The sequence below is a fragment of the Monopterus albus genome, unplaced genomic scaffold (assembly GCF_001952655.1).
Source record: "Monopterus albus unplaced genomic scaffold, M_albus_1.0 scaffold6.1, whole genome shotgun sequence".
In the NCBI taxonomy this organism is placed as follows: domain Eukaryota; kingdom Metazoa; phylum Chordata; class Actinopteri; order Synbranchiformes; family Synbranchidae; genus Monopterus; species Monopterus albus.
The window spans coordinates 2,301,683-2,324,037 of NW_018127886.1; the positions used below are offsets into that span (position 1 = coordinate 2,301,683).

Here is a 22,355-nt window from a genome sequence, read left to right on the forward strand (position 1 = left end):
ACTGAACATATCAAGGGAGAGGAGATGTATGGACTCACAGTTCATGCTGTCATGCGAATCACTGAGTCGGTAAGAATCTGCAGCAGAAGGAAGTTGTCATTGTGTCCCATTTACTTTGTCTTCTAGTTATAATTGAAGCCTTCTATAAGACAACACTTGATTTTATCTGAGGGTGAGCCCACAGCGTTAGACTGAAAACCCCTGTTATAGCCTAAACCAAACATCCCAAGCAGACATGATATATGGAAGACTTGACCAGAATCTGGCTGATACACAGCCACACAGGGTCTGCTTTACATAAAAGTGCATGATTAGCATGATTTGTTACTTTTTTCAGTTGCCTGGAGTGGAGAACTGCCAGAACTATCTGTTTCGATATGGCCGCCACCCTCTGATGGAGCTTCCTCTCATGATCAATCCCACTGGCTGTGCTCGCTCTGAGCCCAAGGTCCCTACACACTGCAAGAGGTAAAGAGGCATGATTTCAAAACAAAAAGGAAGCGTGTCTTTACAGTAACACTCAGCATATTCCTGCAGGCGCTTTATCAAGCAAAATTTCAAGTGTGATAAAGATGCTTGTTGACTGTCATAGCAATGCTTTTGTGCAGTTAAACCACATCAGTAAATAAATGCAAATGATCAACAATTCTTTTGATTACTTTATATTAATTATAAAGTTTGATGTCTGCCAGGCAACACATGTGATTACTAATCTGCTGAAGTAAAATGGCACAAGTTCATTTTCAGTTATCTTTTTACTATATATCACAACAAATATGCAGTGCCATGTTAAGGACCAAATCTTTATTTCATTCACAACTGTAGATGTTTTTTCAAAAGAACCTTTCAATTCTTAATGCTTCCTGAAAATTCTGTTTTTCCCAAGGCCTCACACTCTAAATAGCACCAGCATGTCAAAGGCCTATCAGAGTACCTTCACTGGAGAACTCAACACGCCATATAGCAAGCAGTTTGTCCATTCCAAGTCCTCCCAGTATCGGCGTCTGAAGACTGAGTGGAAGAACAATGTGTATCTGGCACGATCTCGCATTCAGGGCCTGGGTCTCTATGCCGCCAAGGATTTGGAGAAGCACACCATGGTCATTGAGTACATTGGTACTGTCATACGGAACGAGGTGGCCAATCGTCGCGAGAAGATTTATGAGTCACAGGTACGCAATGGCCAATTAAACACTGGCCTTTGAATGAAAAGTACATCAAAAGCATTATATTATGTTGAACTATAGGAAATGCACAAAAAGGGGGAAAATACTAAAAAATTGGGCTGGGGAAGCATTTATTCAGGCTGGCTGGCAGACTGGACAACACTAAGTACAACATAAGAAGAACCTTGAGTCTGCAAAAAAAAAAAATTGTAATTTTTACTTAAAGTATGCATCAAGCTGCTTCTGTTTTCTTAATCTAACGTAGAACCGTGGGATCTACATGTTCCGCATAAACAATGAACAGGTGATTGATGCCACTCTGACAGGTGGCCCAGCTCGGTAAGTGTTGCTTTGTTATTGGTTGCCTCATAGTAAACCCTCGAGTCTAGTATGTTTTAACTGGCCTTTTTCTAATCCTTTTTCCAGCTACGTCAACCATTCCTGTGCCCCCAACTGTGTTGCAGAAGTTGTAACATTTGACAAAGAAGACAAGATTATCATCATTTCCAGCCGCAGGATCCCCAAGGGAGAAGAGGTGCAGTGATTAGAAAAGTGGCCACTGCTCACTCATTCATTATCTCCTTAATTTTCCCACTCATTTCTAAATCTTAGCATGTTAACTTTTCTTCTTTTCAGCTGACCTACGACTACCAGTTTGACTTTGAGGACGATCAGCACAAGATCCCTTGCCATTGTGGAGCCTGGAATTGCAGAAAGTGGATGAACTAATGAGTAGAAGGAAAGATTGAGATTTTCCCTCTCACTGGTGCCAGAAAACTCTTGCGCCAAAGCCTCTGAATCCTACATAGCCAGTGCATAAGCTGTTCTGAAAGACTTGGAGGAAGGCTGGCCTCCATCATCAATAGACTCAAGTGTTGACACCTGTAGCCAAAGGTTTGAAGAGCATTAATCAATAAAAGCATCCGGCCACCTCCATCAACAGCAGCTTGATGATGGTGCGACTAACTTTCACGTTTGGACTAGTGAACCACCCTTTCCTCAGTCAAAACCCTTCCTCCCCATTTGACTGTTCTCAATAAGCTTGCAGTGGCTGGAAAACAATCCTCAACATCTACCAAATAATTCTGACCCTCTGATATCAATACTCGTAGTGCAGAGCTCTGCTGGAGCTCTAACAAAAGCCATTTAAAAATACTAAGAATGAACTAATGATGCATTTTTATCTTTTAAGTCGGACCTATTTGCTGTCCCACCTGACCACACCTCTCCTCACCTCCCAGAAAAGGCACTTTCCCCGTCCCTCATTAATGAAGACAACACGGATATTGGCTAGCTAGACAATCTTGATGTGGATCTGTGTAAGAACTACATATGATCGATGGAGAATTAAAAAAGAAAAAAAAAAGATGTAAAGTAAATGTAAAATTTGAGATGCTATTGATCTGTGGCTCCAGAGGAACCAGATGTTCTGACTGTGTGGAGTCCCAAGGTGGGTTATTTGGACCCAGTCTACCTCACTGATTTAGCGGGAAGTGACTGCTTTGTATGAAAACTGTTAACTGCTACTGTGGAACGGGGGGAATGTTTTTATGGGCTTAGCCTTTTCGGACAAGCAGGGAATCTTAAGCAGCAGGTTTGCTCTATCTACTCTATGCTGATGATGATTTACAGTAATGAGCCAACATAATTATTCATGAGTTATTTATATAGAGGAAATATATGACAGTTTTGATAAGATGTTGCATAAAAAAATCACAATCAGAAGTTTTGCGGGGTGTCCTGTATACCACCAAATCATCCTAGATGTTGATGTAGCTGCTTCTTTTTTTTGTACTTTTTATTTATGCTTCTCAAAATTATGCTATTAGCTGTGTGAAAGCACAATAATATCTACCTTTTTTTAAGTTGCTTAAATGAGTAATGTGTGAGTGAATGGCTCTAGGATTGCAGGTTCAAAATTAACATTTGCTTGTCACTTCATCCATAGAAGTTCCACTTGAAAACCAGGAGGTGAATGCATGACTACTGTCCCATGTAATGCTTTTTATTTGCCAGCAACTCAGCCTGTTCACAACTCAACCATAAACTTTGAATCATGTCTCTTCCTCTGTGTATTATTTAGTAGACTGTTGTTAAACTTTACTGTAGTATGCCTTCCTCTGCCTGAGTACAGCCTGCAGTGTTTCTGTTTCCCGCTGTTTTGTGCTTTTCTAGTGCTGGTACTGTCCTCTTGAGGCTGAACTGATGGCAGGGAAAGACTTATTGGGAAAAAGGGCATTTGTTTTCATTTCTATGTGAGATAAATGAAATAAGTCTTTAAAGGGAGCTTTACTAAAACTCCACCTTCCCATACTACTTCCTCCTTCCCCTTAACCTAAGACCTCACATGATTTAAAAATGCAACATTGTACAAACTGTATATATAGTATATGCATTAGGGGTCAGCAACTGTTTATCCAGCCCCTTTGTAATCAAGAAAGTCAAATGTGTAGAGAAATAAAATTGGGGGGGCAGGGGTATCAACCACTGGATATCATTTTAACAAAGATAAAGGTGTATATAAATATAAATATATGTAAAATGGCAAACTAATATCTTTATGTATATGAACCAGAGTTTTGCATTTACTTGTTTTTTCTATTAGTGTTTTGCTATAAGCTCTCAGAGACAAGTTTGTTAACATAGGTATGAGAAGAACTGTGGTCTTCTCCAGTCAGTCACGACAAGAAGCCGTGGGGATGGAAAAACTGTTTGGGTCCATGTGGACGGTCGTTTATTAGACATGAAAATCACTTCTTGCATAAAGCAGTACAATGGTGCATAGCATTTGTATTTATGTAATATTGTTTGTGTTTATTTTTCTTTATTTATGCTACTGCTTGTTGATTACCAAAACCTGTCCCTTAATTAATCACAATTGGATTAATATACTCTTGAATGGAAAATCTTGAATTCCCTAGAATCTTGTTAGTGTTTTGCGTTTTAATATCTTCCCTATAGAAGTGAATGTGTTGGTAAATCTTGTGAAATGGTCCCTTGGCCTAATGTATGTTATGATGTAATACTCAAAGTTAATCCAATACTTAACCTGGTAATGAATTGCACTCATAGTATAATGGAGTGAGTTTTTTTTGGATGTTTCTATTTCAAGGGAAGACCATGACAAGACATGCCATTCACTGGATTTTAGCCTGAATAATTTTTAACTTCTTTGAATCTTAAGTTCTCTGCAAATATTATAATTTAATAAAGTTTGCTCAAATTAACTTTTTTTTTTTTTTTTTTTTTACTTCAATACTTTTTAAAAAGATATTGCATCTGTACAGCAGAGATACTTTTAGGGAATATGAATAAATATCATTTTTTATTGTATGTGCCATGTTTTGTATGGATATTATTTTGAATTGTACATATTTTTTTCAGGAAGCCAGAGGTTGCATCTCTTTATATACAGCTTTCCCACTCCCTTTTCCCTTCATTTATTTTTTGTCTGTTTTTGTTTCTTGTAAAGGAAAATAAAATGCATTTTAAATGTGTTTTTTTTTTCTTAACTCTAAGCAGCATTGATGCTGAACTTGAAAGATCATTCTTGGCTTTTTGAAACAGTACTTGTAAAAATTAAATTGCACTTGATTTATTGTGGAGCTTTCTGCTACTTGGCATTCATTAGCAGATGAACTTTGGTCAGGTTGTCATGGAGATGGATACAATAAAATAGAAGCCTGTGGGAAGAAAAAAAAAAAAAAAAAAAAACATAACAAAGTCAATACGCGGGATGGACTAGTGGCTAGGATTCAGCGCTCACCGTTGTGGCCCGGGTTCAATTCAGGGTTGTTAGGAAGGGCATCCGGCGCAAAACACGTGCCAAACTTAAACATGCGAGTCGTCGGTGTGACGACTCCTAATGGGAGCAGCTGAAAGTGACAGACATATACGTAAAGGAGAGGTTCACAGTCTGTGAAGACTGTGAACACAATGCAGTATTACAACGGGTAGTACTGTCAATATTGAAACAGGCTTTATTTGCTGGAATCATGTTTACACTGACCACTAAGAGAGCTCTTCCTTATAGGCTGTGATGGGCAACAAGAATGCACAGTCCTGGGGAGACCATGTTTTATGCAAGAAATGCATGGAGAGCACTCCTCTAACTGCCAGTATGAACAAGAGCAATGATCATTTAAAGCCTGTTGTTTTAAGACAGACTTGGCAATGTGTGAATGCATCCTTCAATTCAATACAATTCAGTTTTATTTGTATAGCACCAAATCACAACAAAAGTCATCTCAGGACACTTAAAGCAAGGTTTAGGCCTTACTATTATTACAGAGGAAAAATCCAACAAATTCCCCTTGAGTAAGCACTTGGCGACAGCAGAGAGGGAAAAACTCCCTTTAGTGGAAGACACCTCCGACAGACCCCGGCTCTTGGTGGGCGGCTTTCTGCCTCGACCGGTTGGAGTGGATAGAGACACAAAAGAGAAGCAACAAGACAACAAAAAACAATCACTGAGTAGGTTGATGTGGCTGGTGGCTGCTCATCAGAAATATAGAGCTCCAGAGCCAGGGCTGCCTGCAGAAAGGTACAGGAGGAGAGAGAGGACACACTATGGAAGAGAGGTGACACATAGTGACATGTAATGCTGGCAAATAGATGCATAGACAGAAAAGGGGAGGGGAGGAGAGAAACTCAGAGCATCATGGGGCCCCCTGGCAGCCTAGGCCTATGGCAGCATAACTAAGGGAAGGCTCAGGGTCACCTGATCCAGCCCTAACTATAAGCTTTATCTGACTCAGATTCCACACAATGACACGTAATGGTGGCATACAGCTCATGGAGAGAAAGAGGACAGGAGAGAATGGGTAAGGGGACGAGAGGAGAGGCGCTCAGAACATCATGGGCAGGCCCATTCTAAGCTAGTTGACCTAAAGTAGCATGTTATATTTGGAAATTGGCAAGTACTTCTGTAACATAGGTGCTTAAGTAATGCAGGTGTATGTTATGACTCAAAAATGAGCCGATGTTGAGGTAAAACTTGAAATTTGTGAGCTTTATCTATAAATCTGGTAACAACCACAACATGGTGCAGGTGCAGTAAACAGGAAGTGAATACGATTACCGCAAGAACAGGAAACGGCAGTCCTCCAAGGGAGCCCACAGAACTTTGTTTGCACACACAAAAAAGTCCTTATGTTTTTGTAATCTTTGTATGCAACTTGTGACTTTTCTAGAACTGAGGTAGCTGTTGAGAGACAATGAAAACATCTTCAATGAACGGCACCGTTGTTAAGTCACAGATAAGAAAAAGAGGAATTTATTGTATATGTCTATATACACGTTTAACCTAATTCTGAAAAGATCTGCACATGATTTTTGAAATCTTGGAAGTATTACTAATGAACAGAATGTCTGATGGTCATATACCCATGGCAACAAACCGAACATGTACAGGAGAGTTTTGACAATTTTGGTTTGACTGACAGCAGTCTCCCACATCCCCTTCCCCACTCTCCTCTGCCTGCTGAATGTCTACCCATGTTAACAATAGCAGCAACATTTCTGGGGCACATAGCCAGCAATCCAAATGACAAATAAAAGGTAGGGAGAGGGAAACACGACTCTTAAGATCTTGTACCTCAGTGCAGAAGACCCAGTGTTTGAGACGGCATGCAAAACGGACACTAACATGACACATGGCTTCTGGATCAAGTAATGACAATGAACATTAAAGTCCATGTGGACGTTAACAGTGCAGAGCCCAATGGTGACAAGCGTCAGTGTAATACTTTCATAGTCTTGTCCACAGTCAACAAAGCAGGGTGAAAACATTCAGTTTCACTTTCCAGCATGTTTGTCCTTGAAGGGAAACCTCTGAACTACTAGCTGTACTCTATGTTCCTTGTGAGTGAACTGTCCATTGCCTTTACGTCTGAATAAACAGCCATTGGCAGTATCAGAATTCAAGGTTGACATGATGCTTCTAAATATTCCAGTGTCAGTGAGAAAGATGTCACCCCGGAGGACGTATGGAGAAACAAAACTACATAACAAACAAACAAAAGGATATTGCAGCAAAATTATCTGAGATCAGTAGTACCACCAAACAGCCATGGGAGGAGCCAAGTGTAAAACAAAATTCCAGCAGATGACACAGACCATTTCCTGGCACAGTTAGAAACCATGCAGTCAGATCAAACAACAGACCTCTGAAAGTACCATTCAAGAAAAAATAAAAATCACTGTTTAAATGTCGCACTGGTGCCTATGGCATGAAAAGAAAAAAAAATAATAATCACATTTTATATACAAATCATATGTACCTATCATCAGTAGTGTCTAATGTCAAAAAGAAAAAACACCCATTATGATGTTTTTAACTTTTTTTTTTTTTTTTAAGTATTTCACTGCCATTTCATACACCTCTTATTTGCTCAGGTGTGCATGACATCATTGCCTGTTAAAATTGCCACATTTGAACCGAATGTCTTATGAAATGAATGCAACCCCTTAACCTAACATGTGAAAGATGAAGACAACATTAATTTACATATCAAGACTCTGGCTTCTCACACCTCATCTCACAGTGTTCATCAATATGACATAAAAACTATCGAATAAATAAAATTAAAACCATCCCAAACATGATCCCTGCCACATTTCAAACTAACACCAGGACTGGACCACATCCATTCTGTGATATCTGCGGGTCTCACGTGTGACGAGGAAGCTCCAGTTGAGTGCAACTAATTTCTGTTTGTACGATATTTTCAAGTGAGGGATTAAAAAGCACACTAACTGTTCATGCTCAATAACTGAATTTGTCTAATGAACTAGAGCCAAAGGACACCCTAACATCTTAGAAACATGCTAGTAGTCCAGACACCTTTTATACACACACACACCCATACACAACTAGGAACTACTGTTCCTTCAGTCTCTTTCCCCCTCACACACACACACACACACACACACACACAGCAAAAGACTGTGATGTTGCATGACTGACAAAATAAGCCAAATGTTATTACATTTTAAACCCACAACATGCTCTACTCTTCTGAACAAGGTTAATCTGTCATGGGACAATTCCAGAGAGGTAAAAAAAAAAAAAAAAATTCCTGCCACTGCACAAATATTTCTGACATGGGAAGAAAAGGTTGAGTTCGATTATATTAACAGTGGTAGTGCTGTAGTGTTGTGGCCCATGAAAGGTGGGGGAGAGAAAAGTCAGGGGGTAGGAGTGATTTTCAGTAGTTTTGGCTAAAAAGGTGAGGTAGGCCTTGTCACATCTTGGAGTGTGGCTTTAAAACTGGCAGCGTTTTCTTTTGCAGACTGTCTTTAGTGTTTGTTTCCTATAGGAGTGTGGTCTGGCTATGCATCTCCAGTGCGTCTTTTTTGCCGCCTGGTTGCTCACATCTTGACGTCCTCCTCCACGCTGAGCTGAGACAGTGTCTTCTTGATGCGCAGGGCCGTCAGTCTAGCTGCACCATTGCTGTACCAACACTCCCTCATGATCTTCCCCATCACACGCAGCGACTGCACAGGGGAAAGAACACAGGTTGGGTTTCCAAAAAATGTGTTCTAGTCTAAAACAAGATGTTTGAAAAAGTCTGTTGTTAAAGCTGGCAGATAAGGATGACTAAATACTGCTGACTTATTATAGGATATAGGGAACTCAGACCCTGAAATCTGTGCTGTCAGACTGTCAATGCCCAACAGCCACTGAATGTAATCTTAGAAAACCATCCGTGTAGCTGTGTGTGGATAGTGTGAACACAGTATAAAATACCTCGTAGCTCTGCCACCAGTTAGGCACACTAGGCCTCAGTTTCTGGTCACACACCACCTTCCTCATCTCTTCTATAGACGGGTCAGAGGGAACAAGGTCATAGTAGGGCAGCTGGTACTCCTCGTGGATACCTGATGGACACAGCAGAGCTTTCTCACTCTCTGGTGCATTAGACCGTTTCATTCACATAAAGAGCCATCTGTGGTTTTACCTCCTGCACTGCAGCGACGTGCAATCTCCCAGTACACAAGGCCCAGCGCGTAAATGTCAGCACATTTGAAGGAGTCAAAGTGTTTCATGTTGATGGTTTCATCCAGAACTTCTGGAGCCATATACCTGGGGTAGACACAAAGGGCAGCAATGAATATTAATACCAAAATGTGCATTTTAATAAGCCTTTTCAGTAATCTCATTTAGCAAAATTCAAGCTTCAACAAGTCAGTTTTTTGTAAATTTTGTAATAATATTTGCCACTGATCAAAAGTCTTAGGCCACAATGTCAGGACAAATAAATATGTATCACTAGGTTTCTTTGAAAGGTCCAAAAACCCTTGACAAATTGATCACTTTGGCTAAAATATTCAAAAAATTACAAGTCAGGCACTTGTCCACAGTTACTTACTCATTTCGGTATATTAGAAGAAAAATTACATACTTCCATGTATTTAAACAAAAGCATAAGGAGAGAGATGTTTCGTTATTGTCAAATTCCATTAAAAAGACCAAAAGCAACAAAGTCTCTTCATTCTTTCCAACTTTCCAAACCTGTTTGTGCCACTCGGCTCCAGGCTCCTCGGATCCCACAGCAGGACAAGTGATCCATTTTTAAAAAGGCTAAATCATTTCCTAGGACAGCTGGACACTGCAGTCTTTTAGCAAACACTAACAACTTGTTCATTTGTTGGGGACAATTTTTCACCTTAGATAAGTAGTTGTTAGTAAGAACCTGCAGCAGCAGGACAGTGTTGGATGTGGGACTTCTACTACAGTGACCATGTTCACTGTAATGAAGACATGTTTGACAATAGTGCGGCTCAATTTGTTTTTGAAGGTCTATGGCTGTTTCAACTACACAGACAGTACCTGTTACTAGGATCTATTCACTGCTGCTTTTGATCTTTTCATGGGCTTTGTCGACAATAAAAATTAGCCTTCAATGTCCTGCAAGATCCCTTATGTGCGGCTCTACTTGTGTGCATATGAGAAAATGAGTTTGGAAATATTTACCTCTTTGTACCCACACGCTGGTTTGGTGCTATATCAATTGTGTCTGTGATGGACTCATGGCGGACTGCCAGGCCGAGGTCAGCTATGGCGCACATGCCATTCTTCTTAACCAGGATATTTTTAGACTTGAGGTCACGATGAGCAATGCCAGGCTTACCTGCAGGAGACAAAATAACCTGTCATTACATTTGCATCAAGAGCTCAGCAGTAACAGTACATGCTAGCTGAAAGTAAATATGTAGTATGCACTTTCATATCGCTGCTGTGTTTGTTTCATCATTGTCTGCCATGTTGTAATGCAACAGCTGATCTCACCCTGAGTGCCAAGGATCTCCATGTGTAGATGTGCCAGACCACTGGCAGCTGACAGTGCCAGTTTTATCATGCCCTCAATGGTGACAGAGTAGCGATTCAGGTAGTCAAAAAGGGAGCCGTGCTCATGATAGTCTGACACCAGCCACAGCTGAGTCCATGTGCCATTGTCTGATAAAAAAGCCAAAAAAAAAAACAAAACAAAACAATTAGTGTCAGAGAACATGCAGTTCACCTGTAGGAGAACATGGTATTTCTAAACATCAACAATGTGAAAACGTGGTCAGTAAATGAAGGGAATGTTACTTTCACAGTATGTTTTGGCTAAAACGTGAATGGTACAACTCTCCATGATCTAACTTACCCTTATTGTCTGCTGCAATGAATCCAAGAATGTTTTCATGCCGCAGCATGATTGTCTGGTAGATCTCAGCCTCTCTGAACCAGGAGCGCTCCTCTCTGGATGAGAAGATCTTCACTGCCACGTCTCCTCCTCTCCACTTCCCCCGCCACACCTCACCAAAACGACCCTTTCCTATTATCTCCTGCAGCACAATGGTCCTGGCCACTGTCCGTTGCACAAACAGGGGCAAACCTGCAGGGGGACAGCGGATAGACACAGAATTTGCAAAAAATGTTCCCTGTAGGTTTGTTTTAAATTGAAGTAGTCAGGATCATTTTCACTACTCAGTAATGGAAATGTATGGAATGACATACAGAAACTGTTTTGTTACTGCTCTTGCTCAGAAGAAAGGAACAGTCTTTCCACAAGCAAATATTTTTTTTGTCATTAAATCATTAGTTATGTCAATTCTCATTTTGTCAGCATGTACTGACCAGATCCTGAACCGGAGGTGGACATATCGTAGATGAGGTCTTGCAGCGTCTTGTCCTTGGCTAAGTACAGATGATCACATGAGGGGTCCTCTACCTCCAGCCTCTGCCTGTGGCTGTAGGCCCTCTGGTGATACTGGAATAGGAACACGCCGACCATCAATAGCATACAGAGCAGGAACACCGGCCCTGCAATGGCCGCAGCAAGCTCCACTGGCCCCCAGGAGCTTCCTGAGCCCTGCCCCACTTTTGTTGGGACTGCGGGCAAACAGAAGAGACAGAGAAGTGGTAGTAAGTACTTTAAAATCAAATGACTTGAAACAGTGTCACTGTTGAACAGAGTGAGCTCTGTTTGATGATGGAGCCTCACCGGGGACTTTCAGGTCAATACTGTTGCAGTAGTCCTCATAGCAGCAATGTGTGTTGAGCAGGCCTTCAGCACTCAGACAGTAGAAGGGCTGTCCAGGGGGGACTAGGTTGTCGCGGTTGATACATATGCGTACGTGTTGCTCCTTCCCTTGATTGTAGTAGGTGGAGGCCATGCAGGCGCCATCTGTCTCACATTCATAGCCTGTCTTCTCACAGGTTGTGCAGTTACAACGTATAGCTGCAGGAACAGACAGAGAGTTAAGTAAATAACAATTTAGAAAGTGCCATGAGGTCAAAAAAAATACCAAACGAACAAGAAAAACACCAATTTCACTTCTCTGTTTTGTCCAGCAGGGGGCAGGCTAACCCCGCAAGTTCAGGACAGGTTGCAGCAACTGTAGATGGTTGTGTCCCATTCAGCTGAGGGCATTTAGAGGCATGCAATCACAGAGCTTGGAATTGAGCAGCAGTAGCCAGACAGCCTTGAAATCAGATCCTTCACTGCAGATGAACCCAAACATGCAGGGTAGAGACAGACCAGTCCAGTGGGACAGAAAGTGAAATCCAACAAGGTGAGAAGGTTCCTGCCAAACCCCCCAAGGCAGCATTCTGCTCTGTTCCTCTCCTCCGTCTCTCTCACACTGACACAGAAAGCTGCCACTGTTTAAGCTAATGAGAAAGGAGTTTTATTAAAATGCAGCACGCTCACGCATGGGGACCTATTAAAGCTGACAATGGAACTTCAATCGCAATAAAAATCAATCTGCACATAGTATCTGTGCCAGAAAGTCCACACAAATCTGCCACATCTAAAACAAAACCTGCGTTCATCTGGACAATCAGAGAGCAAAAAACTGAAAAGTGCTTGGATTTGGTGTGAAATGTGATTCTGAGTCACAGCACACATGCTTCTCATTTAGAGTAAGGTCAGAATGAAAGGCTTCTCCCAAGGTTTTTTTTTTTTTTTAACTACCAAAGAGAGTGCAAAGCGGGACTAGGCAAGGTTAGATGGCTGTGAGACTGTGGAACTCATTTTCACATGGGAAAACCACAGGAAAGCTGCTAAGCTCAACTGAATCCCAGTCACTGTTAAATGACAACAGGGCTGTGAGTGAACCATGACAAAGCTGATCCTTGGTCAAAACAGAGGCTGGACCACTCAAGACTAATCATTGTGGACTCAGTGAAGACCATCGTACCAACAGAGGAGACAGAAAGCAGAGAGGAATTTCAATCCTTATTCTTTTACATACAAAAAAGAGGCTCAGCATCGGTTGGACCACTAACAATGTCTGGCCCAAAGGAAAGAAACAATTTTACGAGTGGAACGCTTCCACTAATCCTCTGTGCCTTATCCTGAGGGTTTCTTTGACCATATGAGCTCAGAGATCCTCACTGTTTGTACCAACTCTGTGAAAAGGTGTCAGCTGATTTAAAAAGGTTCTTGAACCAAGTTGTCACACAGGAAGGCTTTTATTCAGTACAGGAGAAAAAAAAAAAAACAACAACTCAACAATGACTGATGTGCTGATTACGCCATTAGCATGGAACATCCAAGTGGCCAAAACCACAAACTCTGGTGTCACAGGGTTTCCCAAAACGAACTTCAGAATTCTGCGTGGGAGCATTTTTTTTGCATGTAGCGTGCATATGGTATGATGTGTCTACGCTTGTGGTAACTGGAAATATGGAACATTTGAACCAGGGTTCTGGTCATGTTTTTTAATCTGTTTGGTATTTGCATGTAACTTGCTCTCCAGACAGTGAGCGGGAAAGCGGCAGGAACTCTTGGCAGAGTCTGTCCAAACTCACTAGAATTCGCATGCAGTTGGAATTTCCTGCAGATTACACAGAGGTGAAGCAGGCGGGGGTGATAAAGAGTGAAAAACAAGCCTTGTGCTTCAACATTAATAGAGTTTAGCTAAGTATAAGAGATGACAATAGTTAACAGCAGGCAGACAGAAAGGTGGGCAATGCTCAATACCCATCATCAAATTCGGACAATTTGAAACCGCCTTTCCATCAGGCTTCTCTCTTATATGCATGCTACTCAATGGTTCTCAGTAGAACAAATTGATTTTTAGGTAAAGACTAGACAGGAGCCATTTTTGACAAATTCATCCTCAAAGAGAGTCACGTTTAAAAACAAAACAAAAAACTAAACCCAGCAGCACACACATTACAACCACCTGCTGTAAGAGATTGTCCTTAATTTTCCTGACAAGAATCAAATTGTAGGCCATAAAAGAATTCTTACAAGAAAAGTATTACAGCAATATATTAACAGCAGCGATCCAATGATCCCAACAGAACAGGCACATCTAGGGATGGAACCGGTTCCTATGCAGTCGATAGCTACCGGATCGAAACACAATGTGGATTTTGGTGCCACTTAAATGCCTGATGAATGAAGTACTGTATTTGCCCGCCAGTGCTGTGAAACCTATGATACAGGCAACACAAGCATCACCGCAGGTCACGTGCTAAGGCTATCATTACACTTATGCTGCATTCCATTTACCTCAGAGCCAGAAATAAATGGGAATGTTTTGTTTTGTTTTTTTAATGTCTTCAACCTTCATTTTATGCAGGGTATAAATTTCACAGTGGCCATGCAGGGATGGCTGTCGTTGACCTGGCATTTGTCCGCGATGCCTTGTATATCTGTCTGAGTTACACGACCACAGCAGCCAGTGTGCCCTCATCAGCTCTGAGGAGCGATCTCTGTAAATGACAGACAGAAGCTCATGAAGGAAACCCAACATGGCTGAAAACACACACATTCCCTTCTTGAGTCTGCCATGCATGGTTTGTGGTCTACCAAGTGTTTGGGTTGTGGCCAGGCTTCCCTTTTGTTAAAGGCAACTGTTTAACCATCATATGTGGCCGGCCTCCACACAAACACTGGGTGGACAGTATAGAGAAAATCTATGATAGAATATATAATTTTATGCAATTATAGAAATAGAAAAAAATTTAACCATAATGAACAGGTGGGCAGGTCTGAATTTTTACTGATCCAGTCACAAACACCTACCAAATTAAGGTACCTAATCACACTGAAGCAAAAATCCTATAACCCCGATAGAGTCACAAAACAGTTCTGTCACTGATTTAGGGTTCAAGTTGAGACTGCACAACCCAAACCTAAATGATATTTCACAAAATGACATAATGTAAAACCATGTTCCTATAAACAAAAAAGTATTTTCAAAACAGACATGGGGAAAAAAAAAGACACGGAACTGGTATATAATAAAGTAAGAACTCCTGGCTCACTAGCATTTACCCAAATGCCATGTTGTTTACTCTGCATATCTCACTGGATTCAGAGTAGAAGTGTTACAAAGCTGGACTTGGAGAAATACCATCAAGCCTAAATACACATATAAATCTGAGCAGAAGCCGGGTGTGTGTGGTTTTTGAGTCAACTCTGCTCTTGTATCAACATAATTGGTGGTCTTTACACTGGTCCTTTGTGTGGAGATTAAGACAACATGAGGAGGGATTGGACTGGCCCTGCATGAACAAAATGCAGAATGGAGTGGGGGAGTACACTTCTGTGTACAGCAGTGAGGTGGGATGGGTGGCACGCAGGGGACAGAGCAGGGTGAGCAGGAATTACCCCGATGTTTGGGCGTTGCTCTGGGCCAGACAGGATGGGAGCTGGTCCCATATTGGGTAGGACAATATGGAGAGGCAGGGGCAGAGGGGGTAACAAGCAGGACTCACAGAGCCCCCAGCTGGGACTGAGGTCTGCCCGAGTGACCAGCTGCAGCTGTCATTAAAACCCAGTCTAGACTTTGACTTACGAGAGGGGATAAATAACAGGAAAAGGGGAAAGCACAGTAAAAGAAGTGATTCATTTGTGCTGCTAGAGTGTGAAGTTCCTATCATTCCGTTCATGTCGAGACAGGAAATGGCATACACTGTGGGGAAGGGATTAATAAAGCATTGTTGCTGTAACCAGCGTCGCCTTAACTTGGACCTGACGTAAAACCACAGCACAGTCCCACTACAAACAGCTTTACACATTAACCTTGATGGCAGTGTTGTCTGAGTGGCTATACATGTGTTGTTCAGATCTACTCGTGCAGAGCAACCCTGTTAAGACTGAGGTCAACTTTCTGGCATAGTAAGATGATAAAGTCTGTGGAAAACATCGGAAGCGTGCTCAGCACAGGGTGGTGGGGTTACATAAACACAGTAGGCTTCTGGGGGCTAAGCGGCGCAGACAGGAACAGTCAGCATGTGCATATATGTACGGGGAGGAGCAGCAGCACTTCTGTGCCACAAGATCTGTGATATTAAAATGTGAGAATATTTCTTATCAAGGTAAAAGCTGTCTCGCAATATCAACGGTATGGCAAAAATGCAACCCCCTGCTGTGTTTTAATGCACAGGGGTGCAGTGGTTGGGGGGTGAGGGGTTGCAGGGGGATTATTGTAGGCGTGTACAATACAGTCTCATTGTGACAAGTCAATGGGAGTAGCTTCATTCACGTTTCCAGCCCTGGAGTTTCAGTTCTGCATTAGTTTGCCTGCTAACATAGCCTACTCTACCATAGCACCAAATTCTACCACCAGTGTGTTGGCATTGATAGATACAAAAAAAAACAAAAAACAAGCAGTTTAACATCCAGTACTAACAAAAATCCATGGTGCGTCATTATGGTGCATTAACTGTGGACCTTTGCCACTGTCCAGTGTGGTGAGGGTCAAAATAGCATCGGTCACACACAGCTCCAGTTAGAAGTTAGACATTCATGCACAGTTATAATTTCTGAAGAGACTCTTGAAATCATACAGAGAGAAGCCAGTCGGTTGAGTTTGTGGCAAAACCTTTTACAGTGCTTACATATGGTTTTTTACTACATATGATAATTCATACTCATTCATTAGAAGGTGATTAGTTTCAAAATGCACCCGCACTGTTTTGCATTTAAAATACTGTTTTTCCAGTCATATATTTTGTCATTGACATTTTCTTGAAAGAGTATTAGAATATCGTTCTCGTGAACCTAATATCGTGTATCATCTCGTCTCGTGAGCCATTTGTATTGTCACACCCCTACAGAGCACCATTATCAAAACGCACTGCCTGAAATTAGATACCATACAGATACCAGACTGAGAGCTGATCAAGACAAGCAGACGCCACCAGACAGTGTGAGTGCAACACACACACAGAAGCACACACAGACCCAACTGTGTCCTAATCAATGCTAGGGGAAGGAGGAAAGTCATTACCTTTGTCTGGATCTCAGGGTCAGATTACTGATCTGACTCTAAAGTGAAGTCTCTGGGGCTGAGGCTGCTCTACTATCTCTACCGACCACCACACTCCAAGGCTACATCCCATCCTGTCTGTCTTCTGTCCTGGATCAGTTCAAAGGCACACACATATGAGCACAGGCTCACTCTGGACTGGCTGTCGGTGCTCAAATTCCCAAACAAATCACCACTGTCTCTGTAATGCCCCGCTGTCAGGTTTTTTTGGGGCTGCAGTTAGGTGGCTGGGCATCAAACCTCAGGATGTAATGAAAGCTGGCACTAAATATCTGGCTGGGGTAGTAGCGTTTTAGCTTAGGCTGATTTAAAACAAAATGCAAAATTCTTACATTTATCTTTAAAAAAACGAACAACTTTGCATACTGGAGTTTACTGCAAGAATCACTGCTTTCAAGTTAAATACTAAGCAAAGGTCACAGTGGAGGCCTGCAATAAGCGAGGTTTAAATTTGTACTTCAAGAACTAATATCTAATCACACTACATTCCTGAAGCAAAGGATTTCTCACCAGCCACCCAAGCCTGGATCACACCAATCAAAGTAAATCACTGTCTGGGAAGTACTGAAGAAAATTTGACAAGTAAACTGCATGAGCAGAAAATTACATGGCAGAGTAAGTCTCATCTACATTCCAACAGCAGCCAAAAAACAAATCAAACACCTCTACAGAGAGGCATGTAATGGAGAATAGGTGTCAGGTTTAGCCCTTTAGCTACCAGGTCTGTCTGGGTGTACTGTGACAATAATGGCTCTCTGTTTCCAAGTTGTATCTTTTTGTCCTTTGTCTGAAACTAGCCATGCTGCTGTCTCGACCAGGGCACCCTTGGAGAAGAGGGGTTTTTCCATGGGATTCCCCCTGGTTCAATTCTAAAATAAAATAATGGTATGACACAAAAAGCAAATGTCATTTTGTCATCAACACATACACTCCAAAAGCCTTTGAACAAATACAAACTGTTGTGTCTAAATGAATGGCACAGAGAAATGGGCTGGCTCTGCGGTGGTAGTAGTCTCTTGTGGTTCAACATCAGTAATGACAAAGGCGGGTCAGTCAGAGGCCACACTGTCTGCTGTAGCAATTAGGGCTCAGTGCCTCTGGGCCAACAGAGGTCATTAACAGCACTGGTCATTATGGGGGAAAGGTAGACCACCCCAGACCAGACCAGGCTGGCTCAGTGCCACATTATAGAAACTGTTGTTAAACACAGGTTGCTAAGGAGGAGGTCTTTCCTGACATTCTATACAGGAGATGTGCAAATTCATTCGATGATAATTTAGCTGCAGAGATTCATTTTTCTAGAGCAGACCTCAACAACTGCTACACATTTAAGGAGAAAAACAAACAAAAAATACAACTTCTTCCTTTAAGCCAGGTGGTGGTACAATTGCCCCCTCCCCCCCCACCCAAACTCTTTTGACTTCACAGACACATACCTTGAACCCAAGAAGTTTCAACCTCTTCCCATGCATTCCCTTGGCTCTGATCTAATAGGTAGGTGTACACCTGTTCCAATCCAAGTAGCTCACGCTTCTGCCACATCATATTTGGCATTAAACAGCACCTGTACCAGAGTTAAGCTCTACACAGGCAGTTCCCTGAACAAGTTGAGAAGGGACTTTTTTGTTTCCAATTATCTTGTTGCTGATTTACACAGATTCTGGCAGGCCTGGTGATAACATGTGGAAGGGCTAATGAAAGTGCAGAGTTCAAGAGATAACAGAAGCTCATCCTGTAAAGGCCTTCCTATAACTTAGAAAACTACACACACACAGCTAATGCTATATCTTCATTCAGCGCCCTATAGGTGGCCATGAATAACTGAAAGTAGAAGTGGGACCATTAATAATAAAAGTACAAATTCCAGGGGTGTGAAGAGATTCCATGCCATGAGATCTCTTGATATTAAAACGCGATAATATTTCTCATCGAGGCAAACGCTGTCTCGCAATATCAGTACATAACAGAACTTCAGCAGCAGCCAGTATGACAACGTGTGAATGTACGTTCACAGTAGTGGGCATACTGACTGATCCAGCAAAAAAAGCTACTCCCTGCCATGTTTTAAGGGACAGGGCTGCGTTGGTCGGAGGGTGAGGGGTTGCAGGGGGAGTGTTGTAGGCGTGATACGGCCACAATGTAATGAGTCGACATGAGTGGCTTCATTTACGTTTCCAGCCCATGAGTTTCTGGTGTGTTTTGGTTAGCCATGCTGCTGATGTAGCCTACTCTACCTTACCACCAATTCTACCACCAGTGTGTCAGCACTGATAGATATAAAACACTGTTTAACATCCAGCACTAACAACGCATGGCGTGTCGTTATGGTGCTTTAATTGCAGCCTAAACAGTGAACAGCAGTGAATGCTCATGCTAACAAGGTAAACAAAAGTCTTCTTCCCATGGGTGTGCACGTCCTGATAGTCTCTGTGCCTTTGCTGGATGATGTCACCATCCAGTGCAGTGCAGGTGAAAGCACCATAGAAGGTCACACACATATCCTTGATTAGAAGCTACAAGCTTGTGCACAGTTATAAGGTCTGAAGAGACTCATGAAATCATACGAGTTACAGTGCTTGCATATTGTCTTTTACTGCATATGATAACTTATTCTCAGAAAGTAGAACTGAAGTGACATTCATTACAAGATGATTAGTTAAAACATTTCAAAATGCACCTGCATTGTTCTGCATTTTGTGACTTTCAGTCAAATAAAAGAAAATTTTTCCAGTCATACATTTCGTTGTTGACGAGTCCTTAAAAATGTTTTAAAAAATCGTCTTGTTCTCATGAACCCAATATTGCGTCGTCTTGTGAGCTAAGTGTATTGCCACACCCCTAACAGATTCTGATAAAGCACGAGGTCTTTTATATAAAAGAGACAGAAAATGTAGAGGGCAGGAGGAAAAGAGAAAGACAGGGACACACCCTGCCTTACGGCAGTGTAGCTAGCAGTACTCGTATCACATTGCTACTCTGTTCAATGCACCCAGACAGACTGTGTCATACAAGCATGCAATACCCATAACACCATTGACTCCTAATCCTTATGAAGTCATCAACATTCAACAGACTCATCAAAACTATGCATAAAGCATATTCTCACAAAACATACTACACTCTCCTGGAATCTACTCAAGTGTAACTACTCTCTGGTTTGTCTGGTTTTAGCCCTTGCATGGTGTAATCCATTATATTGCATGAAACCACGGCTCCACTCAGACTTGTGGCCCCTTTACACCCACCCCCCCGCCAGATGGGGAAAAAAAACCCCATCATCACCCCATCTGCTCAGGCCATACACCCACCCCCACTCTCCAAACACACATCACTGTTAATAGTAGAGTCACCCAGTCAAACAAACTGGTCACTCAGGTGTGATCACTTTCCAGCATGCCTTACATGAACTTATCAACTTTGGTGTAATGCATTATCTAAACTATGCAGGTAAGTAATATTTGTATTATTCTTGGAAGGATGACTCAACTGTTTAAAGCACAACATATACTTTAATGACAATGCAGTCATCTGAATTTTATCATTTAGTTTGTCTGCTTAGTGGCAAGTTGCAATAAGGTCAGCCTTATAATACAGCCTTCCAAATGAAAGTCTAAGAAATCCTTATGTAAAGGTACAGTGTCTGGAGCAAAGTCAAAGGATAAGTAGAAAACACCCACAAGTTTAATGCTACATCTGCCCATTTGAAACTATGGTGTGGAGCCTGTATCAGCTGCTGCAGGAGAAGGGGAGGATTCTTACTGAAGCGGCCCCATAACTATCGCCTCAAAAGACCCCACTTGCCCCATTTCCATCACAATGAACCCAGACTTCAACCCTGACTTCTGTCTGGGATAGCTGAATGCACGGCTGTTGTGACCCTATGCCAGCATTCACTTTCTGCTGGAGGCCACTAAGCAGCCTTTTCACTCTTTACAAATGGGCACCAATGGAAAAGCTGCCAGTGTTTACTCTCAAAAACACATTTCATGCACAAATTAGTTTAGGCCTTCATTCACAGACTCCCTTCTGCTCTTTCCACAATACGAGACGAAACTCTAACTAACTACACATATTTAACCAGCCAGCTATCAATCCATGGTGCTGTACCCAAGCAATAAAGATAAGCGTTGAAGTCAACAAGAGATTGTTTGGTAAATATGCTAGTGTAACAGCCATTGAGCAACAACTTCAACATCAACAACACAGTGCACATTATTATTCGTCTCTTGGTGTGCCCATACGCCATAACAACACGATTGTATTTTAGTATCCTATCTCACAAACGAAAAGCAATTATCGACAATATTATACTTTAGATAGTTCATTATCTAGTTAGCTAGCAAACATTAGCTGATGCCGCGAAACAAACAGCCCCTCCATATTGTTGTGGTGTAGCTACTTGTTCCGTGTTCAGTAACGACTAATGAGAAATAGGGTTCTGCCACTCTACCAAAATCAAAACAAACTATCTAACCGCTAAAAGCATGACTTTTTTTAACAGCGGCCATGGTTTTGGGGTCGCTAGCTACATACTGTTAACGTTCCAGAGCGCCATGACGGTGAGCGACAACAGGCGATGCCCAGTTCAGGAAAACACACATCGAGACAAAAGCCGGAGAGGTGCTCAATAGAAACTTACCATTACCGACGGCCACCAACCCACACAGGGCCAGGAGCGTTAGGGCAGGTAGTCTTAGAGCCATTTCTTGAGAATTCCCATCTCTCCGCGACGAAATGTCCGAAGTGTGTTGTTAACGACAGGACCTGAAACACAACCACAGTCCGACCGCAAACACCACACAGTGAGATACTGATACTAAACTAACTAGCCAGCCAGCCAGCCAGCCAGGCTAGTGACGTGTTTAAAGGGGTGTGTGTGGCTGTTTAAAGGGGAGGGGTGCTGCTGCATGGACGCTTCTGCCACCGAAGTCTGAACTGTGTTGTAAACAAGGGCTTAGATGAAAAGACAGGGGAGCACTATAAACGTAGAATTTCAATAAAAAGTAAAGGGAGTGTGCTTTAAGCATAAAGAAATAAATATTTGTTTTTTTAATCAAATTAACTATACGTCATACAGAGCGCAGTAAACGTTAAAACGTTTTAATTTCAAGCCAATTCTCTTCAGTGCACTCAAGGCTGGAGCCCTAGACCTCCATGGGACCCCAAGGTCCCAGGTTTACTACACATCATTTGGGTCTGCATAACTCGAACACTCATAAATTAGAAATTTGCAACACTATAGCCAGTGTTCTGTGAGGAACAGAACATTATGACAACAGTTTTAACCCTTGTGTACGTTTTCAGTGCAGTACACCCATTTTCACTTTTTATCTAAAGAAAAAAGATACAAGTAATTATTTTGGCTCATTTTGTGTGAAGAACATATATCAGAACACATTTTCAATGACC

The 22,355-nt window shown here is 41.9% G+C and overlaps 2 protein-coding genes across 2 annotated transcripts in view; one reads left to right on the forward strand and one right to left on the reverse strand.

Moving 5' to 3' along the window:
* kmt2d (lysine (K)-specific methyltransferase 2D) overlaps window positions 1-2,521 on the forward strand; it is a 30,068-nt gene extending 27,547 nt beyond the window's left edge. The window contains 6 exon segments of the mRNA XM_020615076.1: window positions 1-69; window positions 338-468; window positions 887-1,172; window positions 1,432-1,505; window positions 1,593-1,701; window positions 1,803-2,521. The exon segment at window positions 1-69 is cut by the window's left edge and continues 65 nt beyond it. Coding sequence (XP_020470732.1) covers window positions 1-69; window positions 338-468; window positions 887-1,172; window positions 1,432-1,505; window positions 1,593-1,701; window positions 1,803-1,895 — 762 coding nt within the window. The 3' untranslated portion in view covers window positions 1,896-2,521.
* Window positions 2,522-7,497: 4,976 nt separating this feature from the next.
* acvr1ba (activin A receptor type 1Ba) lies at window positions 7,498-21,793 on the reverse strand. The gene is made up of 9 exons (XM_020619246.1): window positions 21,586-21,793; window positions 11,660-11,896; window positions 11,293-11,547; window positions 10,820-11,050; window positions 10,459-10,626; window positions 10,144-10,300; window positions 9,128-9,252; window positions 8,917-9,047; window positions 7,498-8,663 (listed from the first exon to the last, which is right to left on the reverse strand). The coding sequence occupies exons 1-9, from the start codon at window positions 21,647-21,649 to the stop codon at window positions 8,538-8,540; spliced, it is 1,494 nt and encodes a 497-aa protein (XP_020474902.1). The 5' UTR covers window positions 21,650-21,793; the 3' UTR covers window positions 7,498-8,537.
* Between the last annotated feature and the right edge of the window lie 562 nt (window positions 21,794-22,355).